This window comes from Pholis gunnellus (assembly GCF_910591455.1).
Source record: "Pholis gunnellus genome assembly, chromosome: 9".
Lineage (NCBI taxonomy): Eukaryota > Metazoa > Chordata > Actinopteri > Perciformes > Pholidae > Pholis > Pholis gunnellus.
Window position 1 is genome coordinate 12,337,909 of NC_136535.1, and position 17,938 is coordinate 12,355,846.

The 17,938-nt window shown below is 39.9% G+C and overlaps 2 protein-coding genes across 2 annotated transcripts; both read left to right on the top strand.

The window, feature by feature from the left end:
• Window positions 1-1,052: 1,052 nt before the first annotated feature.
• zpld1b (zona pellucida-like domain containing 1b) lies at window positions 1,053-7,058 on the top strand (the record flags this gene model as incomplete). Its single annotated transcript, XM_079165644.1, has 10 exons — window positions 1,053-1,191; window positions 2,481-2,701; window positions 2,820-3,001; window positions 3,318-3,390; window positions 4,298-4,395; window positions 4,737-4,817; window positions 5,032-5,203; window positions 5,282-5,387; window positions 6,664-6,693; window positions 6,886-7,058. The coding sequence occupies 10 exons, from the start codon at window positions 1,053-1,055 to the stop codon at window positions 7,056-7,058; spliced, it is 1,275 nt and encodes a 424-aa protein (XP_079021770.1).
• A 3,059-nt stretch (window positions 7,059-10,117) lies between these two features.
• On the top strand, window positions 10,118-14,073 carry LOC306701170 (zona pellucida-like domain-containing protein 1; the record flags this gene model as incomplete). Its single annotated transcript, XM_079166424.1, is given in 12 exon segments — window positions 10,118-10,214; window positions 10,540-10,644; window positions 10,647-10,756; window positions 11,095-11,273; window positions 11,379-11,451; window positions 11,573-11,670; window positions 12,063-12,143; window positions 12,457-12,468; window positions 12,470-12,623; window positions 12,713-12,806; window positions 13,792-13,812; window positions 13,979-14,073. Coding segments are annotated over 12 exon segments (1,119 nt in total).
• Window positions 14,074-17,938: the final 3,865 nt, after the last annotated feature.

A 17,938-nucleotide genomic window follows, 5' to 3' on the forward strand; every position in this document is an offset into this window, starting at 1 on the left:
GACATTAGTTTGAGGCTCCAACATCTCTTTTTACACCTCTTTGTGTAGATCAGTTCTTTCTTCTAATACCAGTTGAATATATTGAAACAACTTTTGTTTGGTAAACTGCAGTAAAACAAAAGGTGAGTTTGTTATCTCGAGGCAGAGTAACAAACCATAAAACACACACAAGGTTCCATGTTTACCGTCTGCACCGCTGAACACACCGTGCTGGAGCTGTACACACCACTGAATGTCTTTACTCTAAGTGATGCCTTGCGCATCACAATTACCCACACACAGCCCTGCATCAGACCGTGAGTTGACTTTTATGTTCATGTGAATGTAGGCCACAGCAGCAGCCGATGACAGCTTAATTCAAGGGATGGGCCCCCCCTGCTGAGGCCCACCGTTTGTCTGAGCTGACAGACGGAGATCAGACCGAGGAGAGACGAGTGGGAACCCTCCGAGTATGCTCAGGTTTCTGGGCACTGTGAAAAGATTTGTCCAGGCCATTCATATCTGATGGAGTTTCCCATGTTCCGCACTGCAGCGGGGGTTTTGTCAAAGTGTTTGGATAATGAGTCCCTCTATCTTTCTCATCTGTGCACACTAAACAGATACACGTAAGGCTGATGTTGTGTTTAGTTTAGGCCCCCGATGCCACCAAAAACTACGTACCTCAGTGTTGAACTTTTCTCTCGTCACATACCGGGGGACGAGGGGGTCCATCCAATTACTTTGGGAAAGGCAGGAAACAGGTGCAGAAAAAAGAGAAGTGGGGATGAAATGAGCTGGAAAGAGGGGTGACCTCAGTTTAAAAGGGGGTTGGGTAATGTGGTTTGAGCCAACATGAGCGCCTGAGTTAAAAGGGGGCAGAGGGAGCAGGATAAGAAGGATCAGAGGACCTGAGGAAAGAAGGTTGTACTACTTTGATCGAGGTCAGAGCGGGCAGCAGTCAAGCAAACGGCGAAGCTTGGGGGCATTGTTTTTGAACATCAAAATTTGAGATAAGGGCTGTTTTTTAACCCGAAACTGAGTAATGTGGGTAATGCAATGTTGACCTTCTGAAGATGACAATGGGCAAACCTCTCTCAGGTGCAGAAATGACACAAATGTGCTTTTTCTTCCTGCTGATGAGTAACGCCGCTTCGGTCTCCACACAGTTTAACGGATACAACTGTGACGCCAGCTACCACAGCAGGTTTCCTGGTGAGAATACTACGACATAATATGTTTTCTCTTTCCAATACAGACAATCCTCTGCCTACTGGTGTGAAACACAGGTTAATGCATGCTTTAGAACACTTTATAACACATTGTAATTGTAGTTGTAAGCAAATATAAGGCAAATGTAATATCATTTTCAAAGGGAATTTTGTGTATATTTTGTATATATAACTATTATAGTTATATAGAAATAACTTCCTCCTACAATGCATCTATATCTGATGTTTAAACAGTTAATGGATGCTTAATAACATAACATATGATATGATTACACACAAACAGGGCTTTCAGTGTGATATAAAGCCTTTATTAACTGTATACGCATGTCAAAAATCAATGTTTATGAATGCATTTAAAACTTAATAAGACAACTTATTACATATGATCAACTATGTTACCAACTACAACTACTGCAGCTATGTTATATTACATTATCATACATTCATCATATCATTCATTCTCCACTTTAAGTAGCTACAACATTGAAATGATGCTTATCAACAAGGTAATTCTGTACGATGAGTACATTACTTTTGATACTTAAAGTATATTTCCTGATAAGTACAATTGTTTTACTGTTGAGGATACTGAGATAATCTCCTCCTACAAAGTTTCACGAAATTGAAAAGCTACCTAAATAGATTGATGAAAGAAAATCTAATAATTAAAATATTTTATAGACGATAGACAAAATAACATAAACACTTCATGGATAAGGACAAACTTTGAGTTAATTATATTCTCTTATGGTTGCTTCTCTAATCTGGATGATTTTAGCTCCATTAGGTGTCTCATATATTCAGTTTAAAATGTACATATGAAAGTGCTGATTGTCAAACTTCGTTAACAGCTAGTGAACATCAGTAACTGGACTTCAGGCTCACATGCCTCGCCTTTGAGCAGTGGTTGTGATTTTAAGTATTTTTTTTTCTGAGCCCACTGTATTTAAGTTACAGGTCCTGCTGGGGTTCAATCCCACCAACTCATCAGGGACTATTTTCCTCCTGAGATGTCAGATGAATGCTTGTAGCTTGGCAGCAGTGCTCTGAGTGACAAAGACCGGGGGGCCGCTTCACCAAAAAAGTGGAGTTCTGGCCCATGCACGAACATGTGATAGCTGTTTAGGACTCACAAATGTATCTGCAAATGTTCCAATCATTCCGGTAGCAGTGTAATTCCTTCCATTGCTCATGTGTGAATCGTAAACCACTGGTCAAACAGCTTTTTTGTTGTTGTTTTAAACGTTAATCCCTCTTCCTCTGTCCCTCCAGGCGAGCGGGACGTCAGTGTGTACTGCGGGGTTCAGACCATCACCTTGAAGATCAACTTCTGCCCCGTGCTCTTCTCCGGCTACACCGACGCAGATTTGGCCCTGAACGGTCGCCACACTGACGCCCAATGCCGTGGCTTCATCAACAACAACACCTTCCCCACAGCGGTCCTGTTTAGCATCAGTCTCAGCACTCTGGAGGCCTGCGGTAACAGCCTGGTGGTAAAGAATACACGAACACGAGCAAATGGTGTTAATATAATCAATAGGCCATTTCACCACGTTGTTTATTGACTTGGGAGAAAGCAAAGTGATGTGGCTGAGATGTTCCTCTCTTCAGGTCAGCACAGCCTATGGGGCCAATGCTTATGGGAACATGTCTCTGGTACAAATTGGGAATGTCTCAGGCTATATCGACACTCCTGACCCGCCAACTATAATCAGCTACCTGCCCGGTTTGTTGTACAAGTTCAGCTGCAGCTACCCACTGGAGTACCTGGTCAATAACTCACAGCTGGCATCGTAAGTTGAAACCAAAAACATTCCTGTCCTAAAGAGGGCTTAACTGTCAGGAGTTACTCAGTGTATTTCATATTAAGATTTATTCATTTAATCAGGAATTAATAAAGATTTGTTTATTGTTCTCCTAAACTGCAATGACAATTAAGCGCCTGGTTTTAAAGCCTGAGTGGGTTTGTGTCATATGGTATTCTGAGAAACATTTATTTTAAAATATGCTTATTTTCTTAATGATTTGGATGCTAATTTACATGCATACATTCTTCTACATGTTCAGTCACGTAAAGCATTGAAATAAATGTCTTGAATCTATTCACAGGTCCTCTGCTGCTATATCTGTCAAGGACAGCAACGGTACATTTGTGAGCACGTTGAGTATGATTCTGTACAACGTGAGTACACAGCTGCATTCAGCTTTTTATATGCAATAAATTCCCTTGCAATGCGTGCGCTTTGAAGTTTTGGATAAGGATGTTAATATTCATAATCTTTGAACCATGATATAATGACATAATGAATCTGTAAACTGTTGAAACGGCTGGCTGAAATATCATTAGATTTATCCTCACAAAATATCTTTTCATCAACAAATCCCATGAAAAGATTAGAACCAACAATTAATTGAATGTTGTTGTTTTTTTTGTTACAATGAACATGGACACAGTGGTTTATTTTGAGTAAATGAAAAAAGTAAAAAGAATTGCTGCTGCAAATACTCACCATCATATAATGCACCCTTTTCTGTTTGAGTCATGCAATCACAGTGCCCAGCTGTTTTAGGGAATAAATAAGCCTTGAAAAATAACGATGAATAATATATTTTTGTGACGTGTTTTTAAAGGTACTAAATTTAATTATAAGAGCATTTATCATATAATCTGATATGTTAAGATAGTGAAGTAATGTCTACAGAATGAAGTCACGCTCCTTCTGTGTGTGTTATAATCCAAGCTTCTCTTTGCTTTGTTTGCGTAGCCGGTCCGACTGCACATGCATGTTTCTGCAATTTGGGAATTTGCACCTTGAAAGAGTTACGTAGAAACAAACGGTACTGAGACAGAAAAAGGTTGGCAAAGTTAGAAAGTAACGAGAGACAGATTAACACGCTGTTGGTTTTGGTGTTTTCAAGGAATTAATTGGCAATAACAAAAATATAGAAAATCCAACCTTGGAATATCGCCAGCCAATGCTCATTATGTCAAGACTAAGCCCCTTTGTTCATTTCAATTGTCTCATTTCATGTATTGAGTGGACAAACTACCCTGTTTTTCTTCACTTTGACTTTTTGTTTCTGTACAGGATTCAACATACAATCAACCTCTCGCTATTCCAATGGCTGGACTGGCTCTGAAAACCAGAGTATTTGCTGCTGTGAAATCCACAAACTTAGACAAACGGTACAAGATACCATTGCGTTTTCCATTACTTAATCTTTATATCTAAAGATGTAATTTTCAGATCTTGAATATTGCTCATGTAGCAGACCATTTTTCCCATTACAAGAACAACTTCAACAAAGTAGAGACAATATTTTGGTCAATCACAGCATCTTTCCCACCATATTTCTTTTACGGATTTAGTCCTTTTCTTCTATGGTTTGCCTACATTCATTATGCTATTATGTTATTATTCTACATGAAGGCGCCAGTCTGCAGCAGAGAAAGCCCTGATCTGTGCTTTCCCATGTGCAGTTAGATCTCTATCCTCCATCCCGGCTCATAGTTTTGTCCCTCTGCAGGTGGAACATCTTGATGGACTACTGTTACACAACCCCCTCAGGGAATCCTAATGATGAACTCCGCTATGACCTTTTCTTTGGGTAATCTCGCTTTTTCTTTTTTTCAAGATGATGACTTGATAAACCACAAAAGGGAGTCATTATCTATTCAGGCTCTCCAAAGGGCTGATCTCGAATTATTTTTTTTCTTCTTCTTAATTATTGCTTTTAGCATAAATCTAGACGTCAAATCTGCCATTGTCAGTGTGTGCATGTACATATATGTGTATATGTAAGTTGTTCTCTTTTGACACAGCTGCTACAAAGACCCACAGACGACAGTTTTCGAAAATGGAAAGAGTCAGTCGGGCCGTTTTTCCTTCGAGGTTTTCCGTTTTGTTAAACACAGGCACCAGAAAATGTCTACCGTGTTCCTGCACTGCGTCACCAAGCTTTGCCGGGCAGACGACTGCATAATGCTCATGCCGGTAAGGGTTAAAATCATGAACCACAGTTTGTTACTTGTGACCTCAATGAGGACTGAAATCTGATGACGTGATTGGCAGATTTGTGGGCGAAGGCGCAGGCGGGATGGAGAGGAGAGCCTTGATTCCCCACCAGCGGCATCTGGGACTGCTGTCATCACAGCTGGACCAATCATCACCAGGAGTGGTACGAATGATAAACGGACTTTTAAAGGAATAGTTTGACATTTTAGGAAAAAGGCTTATTGGCTTTCTTGTTGAGTGAGATAGAAGACTGATACCACTTACTGTTAAATATGAAGTTACTGCCAGCAGCCAATTAAGTTAGCTTATCATAAAGACTCAGTGAATGCTCACTAAAATGTCACTTATTAACTTGTTGTATCCTGTTTGTTAAATCTGTACAAAAAATTTTCAAAAAAAAGTCATGTTGTGTTTATTAGTGAGCTTTAGAGGGACTGGTAGGTGGATTTTGTTACCTTTGACAAAGCCAGTCTTCATGCTAAGCTAAGCTAAACGGCTAGTGGTATTCATATTTAACATATAGACATGAGAGTGGTATTGATCTTCTTATAAAGCTCTCTGCAAGAAAGCTTAAGACTGGAAACAGGTCCAAAGGTAACACTATCCGGGACCCTCTAAAGCTCACATATTAACTGCTTTGCTTTTTGTCAGAGAGTTAGGTGTTGGTCAGTTTAGTTCAACTTTAAGATTGGAAACGGGAATATCGCTTGCCTGGTCCCCTTCTGGTCCCTTCTCTCACATAATCTCCTCTACAAACACAACTTGTCATTTTTGCACATTGGTTTTCTTTGCAGATTAAAGAAACCTAATGTGATCTGACAGAAATATGTTGCATGACCACAGCCTCTTAACAGCAGAAGGCCACCACAGAAACAATTTAAAGTGCTTCAACACCCATGTCCTTTGTTGAATGTTTGCTGATCCATCCACCTCCTCTCCCTGCCAGCTACAGTAGTCCTCTGACTGTTCTGAGCATTGCATATTCAGGTGGATGCGTTTCATTTGTGTGTCCACCACGTCAAAGGATCCTAATTGTCTTTCCACTTGTTTCTGTGGTGCTGACATATAATTTGAACACAGGATGTGCCACCACCAAGTGATGCGCTGTCAAGAGGTCGTGGTCATTATTTCCCATATTTCTCTGAGATCAGACTGGGAGGCCTGATGTATCGCGTCAATAGTGGGCTTTAGAGGTGCTGATAGACAGACTTTTCTTACCTCTGGACAGAACCAGGCAAACTGCTTTCCTTGTTTCCAGTTTGTACGCTAAGCTAAGCTTCTTATCTAGCTCCAAGCAAGAAAGCAAAGAGGTGTATATCCTAAAATGTTGAACTGTTCCTTTAAATTAAATAAATAGATCAATACATCCACAGAGCCATTTAAGATTGAAATATCTGCAAAATATTATAACAAAAACTATTTAAAATATTTCTTTTCAGATGAAACTCCTGCCAACAACTCCCAACTTGGTAAGCGCCCTTCTGCAATGTTACAAAGCAGAGAAAGGTTTAAAATATCATGTGTGACTAAGTCCTGACAGGTGTAGAGATACTAGATACCCATGGAAATTGATGATTTAAGGCAACAACAAAAAGAAACAAACTGGGATCATGTTAAAGAACATGTCTGTTTTAAGTTTCTGCTTTTTTCCGCCCCACCAGCATCTGGAGACTCCACCCATCCCATAAACCCAGTGACCAGTGCGCTGATCTCAGGCGTGGTCATCCTGGGTGGGGTCAGTGCGGGCTTCTTCCTGCTGTCACTCCGCCTCCTGCAGAAGTCCCGCCTCCCAACAACCACAGCCTCAGGTGTTTGGAACACCACCTTTAAATGAGTAAACATCTGTAAATAATGGCATCCTGGTATTGACAACATATGCAGAATGTTTTCACATGTTGGGTACACAAACTGAACAAAGTGTACATGTGTGCTTCTCTTTGTAAACGCATTATTAAATGTGTATATTGTATTGTTGTAGGTGTTGTGTATTTATTGCCTTCAGTACCTCATTATTCTTGTCATTCATTGTCATCTATTATTTTGTCAATCACAGTATTTACAGAAGATTTACACTCGTAAAAGTTAATTTTTAGATGTTGTAATAAAGTTGTGTTTGATGAAAATGACTCATTTTGACAAATTTGATCTTATTCTTTAAAAATGTGGCTAATATCAGATTCCAGTGTGAACTGGTCACGGTCCTGAACTGACCTGCATGACTCTGCAAAAGAACAAAAACAAAGATGCCACAGGCAGCACGCTGTCGTACGAAATAAATCACGGAGGCCACTGAAGTCGGGGTTTACAGTTTCATGTATAAATTGATTTGCAGTGGAAGCCAGCAAAGTCGTGGGCAGACAATAACAGAGAGACACATTTTCTAGAGGGATCTAGAGAGACGTAAAAGTCGTGTGAATTCCGATATGACTGTTTAGACTGAGGTCGCATTACAAACAAATATCAGATTCCATGTTATTTGTACTGTTCACACCGTTAAATAAAATTATGAAAGAAATCTGATTTTGGCCACTTTTGCCTGCAGTGAGAATATGTTCTCATACAAGGAATTTCACTATTTTGTTTTGTTTCATAGAAATGAATGTCTTTTGTGTTGTTGTTTTTCTGTCTGTACATTGCCGTATTGATAGTTGTATTTCTATTTTTTTATTTATTCAGTCAACCCTCTGTTATGTAGTGATTGTGACATATGTTGGGACCCCCTCAAAATGAGATGGTGCATCTCAAGGGGTTTTATCCTAATACATATACATTTAAAACAACAGAAATAGACAAGCAGATAAAAACAAGTACAACAGAGCTGGACACGGGTTAAATATCAACATTTACATACTGTGTGCAGATAACCTCTCCAGAGTGCAAAGGGTACTGGAATAGATATGGGATGATTCATGTAACAAACTGCTTTATATTAGGTGATATTAGGTAGGTGATTATGACAGTATATACAGCGTGCTCATATCTGACCATGATGTTATTTACATGTGTAAAAAAAAAAACAGTTTGTATTCAAACAATACAAATATGTACTTTACAGGTACAAAAAGGATAAAACTTAAAACATACAAATTTGACGTTTTGGAGATTTCACATGACAGCAACCACATGTAATGCTTGATATCAATATAACAATACATTTCATTTGTACACTTGTATGCACAACCTGACTTTGACCAGTCTTTACAATATCAGTAAACACAAACTACCATCTCCTAATGACACACATTTGTATTGTGAGCAATAAATAATTATTTTGTTTCATGCCATTTTCTCCATTATTTATCTGACTCCGACCACGTTTACTTATTCCTCTTTAATATTGACACATATTTGTGAACGTTTTTCAAATGTCACGACCTCATTGATGTCCAATCTCCAGGAAAATGAACAAAATACCAAACAATGCCAGAGCTCCTTTGATGACTGCCGGAATTAGTCTTTCAATTTTTGCCGTATTGATTTTCTTTTCCGATGACCTATATAAATGTCTGTTGGCGGCAGTTGCATCTCATGTGTCTGACTCTGCGGCTGTTTTTGTGACCCACACGGCTCTGCTGCTTTCACTGTTCTTTATCACTCTAATCCTTCATTTCAACAGCCATTTTGTGATGTATTCAGCGTCCACAATGGCCACAGATACCTGAAAGGAGAGGAATAATCGCTATCATTCCTCCCCTCTCAATTTACTACCAGCGATAATTGATTCCACCTCCCAAAATGGAAATGAGGCTGGGATTTGGCTTTGAATGCCGAAGCCAAGTTCAGGAGAGTCAAGAGCAGAGAAAACATATTCTTTAAAGACCTGAGTGAGGAATGTATATGAGGGTGTGTGATTGTGTGTGTGTGTGTGTGTGTGTGTGTGTGTGTGTGTGTGTGTGTGTGTGTGTGTGTGTGTGTGTGTGTGTGTGGGCGACAGAAGGACTCATGGGAATGTTTAAGTGTCAACTCGTGACAATAATGACGTGTCTTGTATTTGATATAATTCATACGTTTGACAAAACATTGACGAGGACGCCCATCCTCCACCTTGACCCCGATCAGAGCTTTCTCTTCCCAGGTGGCTCATGTGACGAGATCAGGTTTCCAACTGTCCTTCAATCATTTTCTTTCAGTTAAACCTCAACATGAATCTAATGCTAATTCAATGTTTAAATGTATGAGACATAGAAATAAGACATTCACAAGGTTAAACATGATGAATGTGAGTCACATCGTCAGTCTGACTAACATGTCTGTTTATGATAACATGTCACGAGATTATGAGCACCAAAAGCCTTCGTATAAAAGGTCTATTGTGTCAGATTTTCACATTGAACCACCATACACTGCGGAAGACAAGAGGTCCTCTTTCCTCTATTAGGCCCCAGGTGAATAGAAACCATACATACTTACTTTATTATGTTTCATATTAGCAGGAAAAGGGGGCTGCATTTCACACACAAAGTCACAAATCTATATATGGACATTGTTGAAGCATGTAACTTAGAAGGGGATTGTGTTGGGTTTCATCATTTCCCTCAAGGAGAGGATGGAAAAAAGTGAATTGTTTACGCAGACTGAGGCAGCCCCACCAAAGTACCATTGACCCTGTTTCCATCCAATCCTAAAACAGCATTGTGACCAAACGACGGAGATGCTCACCATATATAAAACAGCCCACTGTTCTCTTATCCTAAGCCAGCAAAGAGACGGAGGAGGTAAGGTCCAAGAGGCAAACAAAGTTTCCTCCATTGACAGGATTAAGCATCTTAATGTGGATCCATATTGTTAAGATGGCCCCACTGGACTTCTGCATTGTGCTGCATTTATTAGGAGTTTCTGTGATTGACATCTGTGTGTTTGCTTCAGCTTTTTCTCAGAGGGCAGAGCAGTGAGATGGCTTTATGCAGCTTCCTCATCCTGACCTCCCTGTGTATTGCGGGCCGCGAGGCACTCAACACATCTGACTGCGGAGCGTTTGCCAGACGACCAGGTAAGATTAGCGCGACCTTCAATCTTAATTACTTGTTTTGGACTGAAGGGGTCGGATTGATTTTATTTCAGATAGGGAGGCCATATTGACTTTAGTTCACGCCTTATATTTAACTAACACACTTGAAAGACTCTTAATTGCGCTGGTCAATATGTTTCCAGAGGAAATATTTGTAATTTTTTTTTTACGATTTTTAATATGAAACCTGTAACACAATAATTTTTCAGAATTCAGTCTGAATTTTGGTGCTGAACAGTAGTTTGGATTGGCACGACTCTTTTCAAATCGGTACCTTTAGATAACAATGCCATCTTACCGCCATCAGAATACACTGATAGTACTGTGGTGTGTGGCACATCTGCCATCGACCCGGCGATTCAAATCTGCCCGGTTGTCTACACCGGATACAACTCAAGCTTACTGATCCTCGACAGCAGGACAATGTGGACTGTCAGGGGACGCTGGACACCTCAGTGAACCCTCCTGTGGTGAGATTCAGCTTCCCCGTCAGAGAGGGAAATGCCTGTGGGAGTAACTTCTTTATTGCGTCAATAAAGTGTCCTGATTTCATGTTATGGTGGTGGTTGTGAGACATGTTAACCTTTAGCTGAGAGAGCAGATCTAGGAAGCTGAAAGGGTATCTGAGTTCTGTGTTTTGAGCCAGATAAGAAGATATGAAAAGAGGGTTGAAATAAGAGAATTTCAGACTGCTTTTTGACTTAATATAACACAGACACAACTCTCCTTGAAGAGAATGAAAGAGTTGTTCCACTTCCCTTCTGTGATTTCATCACTGCCGCCTGCTGTGCCTGAGACGTTGGCCAACATTTATTTTTAAGCATTTTTGAAATAATCATGCCTCCATTAAATAATTGCTCAGACCACGCGCGCACCAGGAACGGGAATATTCTCCGACTTCTCCAACATCCAGACGGTCAAAGTCAGCGGGGTGGTCCGATCCTTTGACTCCACCACCGGGATGATCACCTACAACGCAGAGCTCACGTACTGCTATTCATGTGCTTATCCACTGGAGTATGTCATCAACAACACCGAGGTGTAAGTGTAAGTGCACAGTTATAGTATGTGGGTTAAAAAATACATTACGGCTTCTAACATTTCACTTGTGTGCCAAGTGTGATCTCATTCTTTTCCTCCTCGTAGGTCATCCTCCTACATTGCGTTGAAGGACAACAATGGGAGTTTCATCAGTACCCTCAGCATGGTTTTGTACCAGGTGCTAATTTACACCTTTCCCACATACTACTCATGTCTTCATTTATGCCTGGCACCGACACAATGTCATCAATCTTATGTAAGAGAGTGTAAAATGTTTTTATATTCCCTTCCTTTGCCAGGATATAAATTACACCCCACCCCTTGTCTTGCCACCTCTGGGCATTGAGCTGAGAACAAACATCTACGTGCAGGTGGTTGCATCAAACTTGACATCACATAAGAACCATTAACATTATATGACACCTGCAGCTTATTCTTTGTCTGGTTCAGACCTGGACCTCAAACTTCAATTTAAAAATATTTTTTAGTAGTAAGAAATTTGGTAAACAGCTTTCACTCTCAAGTGTGCGAGTAGGAGTTAAAGTGAAGAAGTTATACTTTCATCTTTCCAAAGTTTAACTTTTAGCAGGTCGATCAATACAAGTCCTAGATGTCGGTCATGGATGGCTGCATTCATAGAAACTCGGGTGGATGTCTAAATTAAAAGACATTTTCCAACTCCTTGTCTCCAACCGTGTGACCATGTCTTGATAGATTGCAAATTTGAGGATTCCACCTGTGACCTAGAGTCCCTGACTCGGTGATGGGGACCTCATTGTGTCTCCACAGATACTTTGTTCTTCTGGACCGGTGCTACGCCTCAGTGACTCCACAGCCCTTCAACGCCACCATCTTTAATCCGTTTGTCTCGTAAGTCAGAAAAAAACGTTGAAACATATTCTTTTAAGAAAAAGTGTAAGCTTCCCACAATTAGTTAATTATTTCCAGTCTTTCAAGGCTTTATAATAGGTTCTATCTCTCGGTCCAGCAGTTTAAATTCAAACTTTTACACATATCTACAGGTTTTCCTCTCTTCCATGAAATAAGTCCACCACAGCTATATCTCTATATCCAAAGTGGGCCCTTGTTTTGATTTTGCCTCCCCGTATTTCTATCACACTGCCTGTATGCATCTGTGTGCTGTGCAAATGGGGCCCTTGTGAGATAAGCCTTTTATTGAAAGGTGCTCCATAGATGCTCACCACCATGCTAGAGAACGGGGATAGCCAAAAGGCCCGCTTCTACTTCCCGGCTTTCCGCTTCATCGAGCAGCAGAATGAGACCATCTCCACCTACTATCTGCACAGCATAACTCGACTCTGCGAGCGCAGCACCTGCAGCACCTTCAAGGTGGGAAGGCACTGCATGCATTTCAAGCAGACATCTCCAATTCCAGCTGGATCACAAGCTCATGTCTCTCCGTTTGGTTTAATCCACAGCAATGCAACAGGGAGAAGAGGAGTGTGGAGAACACGGTTGTCCAGCAGAGCATCACTGAGCTCACAGTGGCCATAAAGACCAACACAGACAACTGTATGTCCCACAAGCGTCTTTTTTGTGTGTACATATGAGCAGTTAAAGGAGTCAGACAAAAGATCTGCACACTGTAATATTAGCACCCACTAGACCTTTAAAAAGCAATGTTTCTGCAACAAAGTCATTATTAAACGCAGAGACATTGTGATATGCACAATCAAAGGAATAGTTTGACAATAGTTTAGGGAATGCACTAATGAGCCTTCTTGCTGAGACATAAATGAGAAGATCGATACCACGAGAGAGTGGAAGCTACAGCCTGCAGCCAGATAGCTTAGCATAAAGACTGGAAACAGGCTCTAACCAAATCTATCTACGTCTAAAGCAAAGAAACAAAGCGAAAAATTAATTCCTGGTGACTTTTTCACTTTTGTTTTCACCCCAAGGTTGGCAGGACGTTGCTGCTCCCAGCACATCCTGCGTAGAAACCACAATGTTGATTATTTTCTGTTCTTTATGGATTAAACAAACAAGATTTTACATGTTAAGTAGTAAGCTTTAGAGGTGCTGATGGATGGATATTTGTTCTACTTTGGACAGAGACAGCCTAGCTCTTTCCCCTTGTTTCTAAGCTAAACTAAGAGGCTGCTGGCTGTAGCTTCCTATTTAGCTGATCTGTTGATCTATCTCTCGGCAAGAAAGTGAATGAGCCACATTGTATTGAAGAGAACTACTGTTCACCAGAAGTCATAAGTGCGTCTCCTTTTTTAAACAAGCATCTAAGAGCATAAACCAGAGCAAATGTACAGCGCAGAAACAAATAAATACAATAAATGCAACAAACTAATACGAATACAGTAAGTGCTAAGTGGAAGGCTCAGGGTAGCATTTCTTGAAGAGGTGAGTTTTCAGCATACATACTGACTTCTCTTTCCTGCTTTAGCTCTCTTTCCCTCTGTAATTTAATTAACTTTTCCAATATTTTGTCAAATATAAGAATCCCTGCATAATAAGACACTGACTCTCCCTGTCATTCTTGCAGCCATTCCATCCAAAGAAGAGGGTAAGTATGTTATTTATTAACTTGACTGCCATGAGAACAGCCTTTCACAAAATGTTACTAATTACATTCCTCCAGAAAGGAAAAGCTTCTTTGCAGCAAGTCAATAATGTATTCTGTTGTACGCTGGAACAGTGCATCCCATAATGTCACTCTCATTTGTGCACAGTGCTGTCTGGTGGCCAGTCTGATGGCAAGGGCACGTCTGTTGGCCTAGGAATTGCTGTGGCCGTCCTCGTTGTGATAGGTGTGGGAGCCATTTAGATGGCGGCATCTTTTTATCGAAACTGAAACGTTTAAGCTAGCGGCGGCCCTTAATGTTGATGCACAGAGGTCAGCACAGGCTAAATTACATTATGGGTTTGACAGGCTGACATTCACATACTGGTGGAGGTGCATAATGTATGTATGTAGGACTCTGCTGTACTGAATCAAGCTATTGATTGGAGCACTTTATGTTTCCTTCCAATCCTTCACAGACTGTTAGCCGTTATGGAGGTTGAAGTCTGAAGAATGCACCTATTATGATGGTAAAAAGGAAAGAAAGAAAGACATTCACTTGTCATCTTAAAGGAATAGTTTAACATTTTGTAAAATATACTTTTTTGCTTATCTCTAGGAAGTGCATACATGAGAGTGCCAGAGATTATGCAAACTATACAGAATGTCGAACTCTTCCTTTAACTTACGCGGTCAAAGAAAAGTTAAATTATAATTATCAGTCTTTTGTCTCACATTAAATATGGTTTATTGTCAGTGCGGAAATATTCTTTGATTCAAGTACTCAGACGTCTTGTTGATAAATGAATATCTACATCTGTGTATGAATCATGAACATCAATGATACAAACAGTGGAATGCACGCCTCGTAACAATCTCGAATCTACTTTTGATGGTTCTACAAGCAGCGTAGATTATTTATTGTTGTTGTGCAAGCCAGAGCTGACATGTTGCATGTTGTATGTAGAAGCACATGTGCAATCACATGAAAGGCAACCGTACCAAGAGAATGAGTGGGTAAATTGAGTTATTTATTTGGTTGTTTAAATAATGCATTCAAGCCTGCATTATATCAGGGGAATTTACTTAGTTGCAATACTTGTAATAATGTATAATCCACTGTGGCAACTGTTCTTAGAACGTTTGTATATTCCCACAAAGTGAATGACTGCTGCTGTATATATTTGTGCCATGTTCCCATGTCCCGCGTGCATTATTATTACGAATAAAGCTTGCAACATATGAAACAAGAGGTTGTGTCTTCCAACAGCCACCTCAACTTCAGTCGACAGTATACTATCCTATGTCAGAGTCCACACGAAACAATTCCTGACATACAAGACGGCTTTGGTTGTCTTCTGTGCAGTCTTGGAATTTAGAGGAAATGAAACGGATTAATTCATCAAACTGAGTATAACTGGCACACAAGCGCACTGTGCTGTTTTATAACTGGAGGAATGTAGATCGTACAAAAAGTGGAGCTGTTCAATATGAATATTGTCTTTCAGGAGTTTCCTTCAGTCGGAGGTTTGATGTGCTTGGCTTTGGAAGCACAGAGGATAAAAGAAAGTTTCTGTCGATGTCTGTGGAGTGATGTTTTTGTAATGACCCTCCACTAGAGGGTGTCTAATCACCATTTTTTTCATCTTATGTTTTTGAAGGCTTGTGATTGTCAAGTAACTCTGTCTACAGTTCCATTAATTAATACAGTTTGTGGAAAGTTTACCACCCAGAAATATTCAAAGTAATACCTTAGAACCTTTCAGTCAACCAGGATGAGTTTAGTTTCATTGCTAACAAGTTACAACACACGGTTATTTATCCTAATATCAGCTTTCTGAAGGGCGGGAAAGTTCACAAGATGCCCACATATCAAGTTTATGTGGTCATCGGAAGGTAAGATTGATGGTTTTCTATGTAACCCAGCAATAAGCGAGATGTGTCCTCCTGTACATCATGAAAATAACGAGCAAAGCAATCAGCTGGCTTGACAAATCATCTAATTACGGGTTCCTGTATTGTTAAGTAGGCCATGACAAACTCCATGACAAGACGACCCACTTTGAAACGTGTTTGGGATAAATCAGCTGAGCTCCATTAGGACTGCAGTATGTATGTTTGGGATAAATCCCCCCTTTATGACTTCGCTGTAATTTAATTAAACCAACAGGGATAAATTCATGCTCTGTCGCTCTCTAATGGTGTGGACATTAACCTTTGCATCCAGCTGCTTTGCTCTCTATAACGGTAATAGCCTTGGGGGAACCGGAGTAAAGAGCTACTAGAAATTTGCTATGCCCATTATTGCAGTATGTTGCTCCGGACAGTGCATATTTTCTTGTATATTATCATATTTGAAGTCTACTCATGTTGTGATACATCTTTGTTGTCAGCCTGTGTATAGCTGCTTTCAAAACTCTATTTATTTCAGACTATTATCTGCAAAAAACAAGAAATCTCCGTCTGTGAGGGCTTAACATTATGGCCGGTTTTGTCCTCAGCTGAAAGAATAATTGCCCTGTAATTTCCATTCTAATTTATATGCATATGAGTCTGTCTGTGGGCTATACATTAGGTTTAGTAGACAGTACAATCATGAAAAAATTATGGATCAGCTTTAATTTGGGGCTGGCATATGAACATGAAGACTCTTGGAATATGATGACTTTGAATAAACAGTGTCAGGGTGGTGCCATAGGGCTGATGATGTGCTAATGTGCCAACAAAATAAATAAAGCTGGGCTGGGTTCAAGGCAGGTAAATGTGGGAAACTTAACAAAGGTATACTCTGCTGGACTGCTGAGCAGGCAAAGTCACGCTGGAAGGTCCAGCTGTTCCATTAACCTTTTGTAATAAGACAGTGAAACTGTGGGCAAAGTGTAATGTCATGTACAAATCATATCAGACGAAGCAGAAGAACAGCGAACAGGACACCATTTCTGTGCTACATCCTGCACGTGTTTAAGGGAATACTTAAACAATATTAGGAAATACTATTATCTGCTTCCTTGCTGAGTTATGTGGATGAGAAGATACTGTCACATCAGTTTGTTAGCTGAACAATTCGCTGAGCTGGAGCCACTGTTAGTGTAAAATAAGGTGAATGTATAACACCAGAACATACTGGTGAGCCTTCAGGGGATGTTGTGGGATAAATTCAACAAACAAGCCAATGTTGGTGCTCGCTTGACCTTAAAATCTCACAAGAGAAGGTTGTTTCCTATCATTGATCACTGCAAAATGTAAGACAGAAACAGCAATCCAAGCAAGGGAAGAAAGTCTGAGTTTACCGTGAAGACAGTTTGATTAGCATGTAGCTTGAAGTGTAATGTGTGATGTGTGAATATGAGAACTTGAGCCTCTGATTAGCATTCATCTTGAAAAATAAATCAGTTGCTGTGGAGTAAATCTTGATTTGTATGATTTAAGGGATACAGAGTAAACTTAGAGCCAATCAGATTCCAGTGAGTTCAGTTCAGTTAAATGCAAATACTGGAATTAGTTGTGGAAGTACATTCTTATGTAAGCAAGAAAAGTTTGAGTCATTATATTTAAAATCACTAACAAAATACTTTTTTGAAAAGTGTTTCAATTTGTGGATTTGACAAGCTTCTTGGCTCTAAATCAGGAACTCTGATTGCCAAAATGAGCAGGGAAATTTGGCAGTGACTCAAAGCGCTGATGATTGTTCAATTGAGCAATACATTTTGAATTTAGTCAACTTAAACTTTAACTATATTTAATGCCCCTGAAATACATTTCGACAACTTTAATTTTTACACGAGACACCAAATGTCCTAAATATAAAAACTCTGATTAGACATGTTCATCTTCTGATTATAAATGGGCACAATAAAGTGCAATATAGTGAACTGTATTGTGAAATAACAACAACAATTTTACATAAAAACCTTAAATAGTAAGCCTGCTGTCATTACATATTTTTTTATAATTGTAAACTAATCCCCAACAACAATAAATTGATCCAAGGATTGTCGGTGTAGCCAAAGCCTGATAGCTTATTTCTCAGTGCCAAAGGCAATAGCCATTTAAAACACCAATCTGTAATTTATTTTGAGTCAGTCCCACATACACCATCCTGCTGACGCAAATACCTATTATCGCCCCA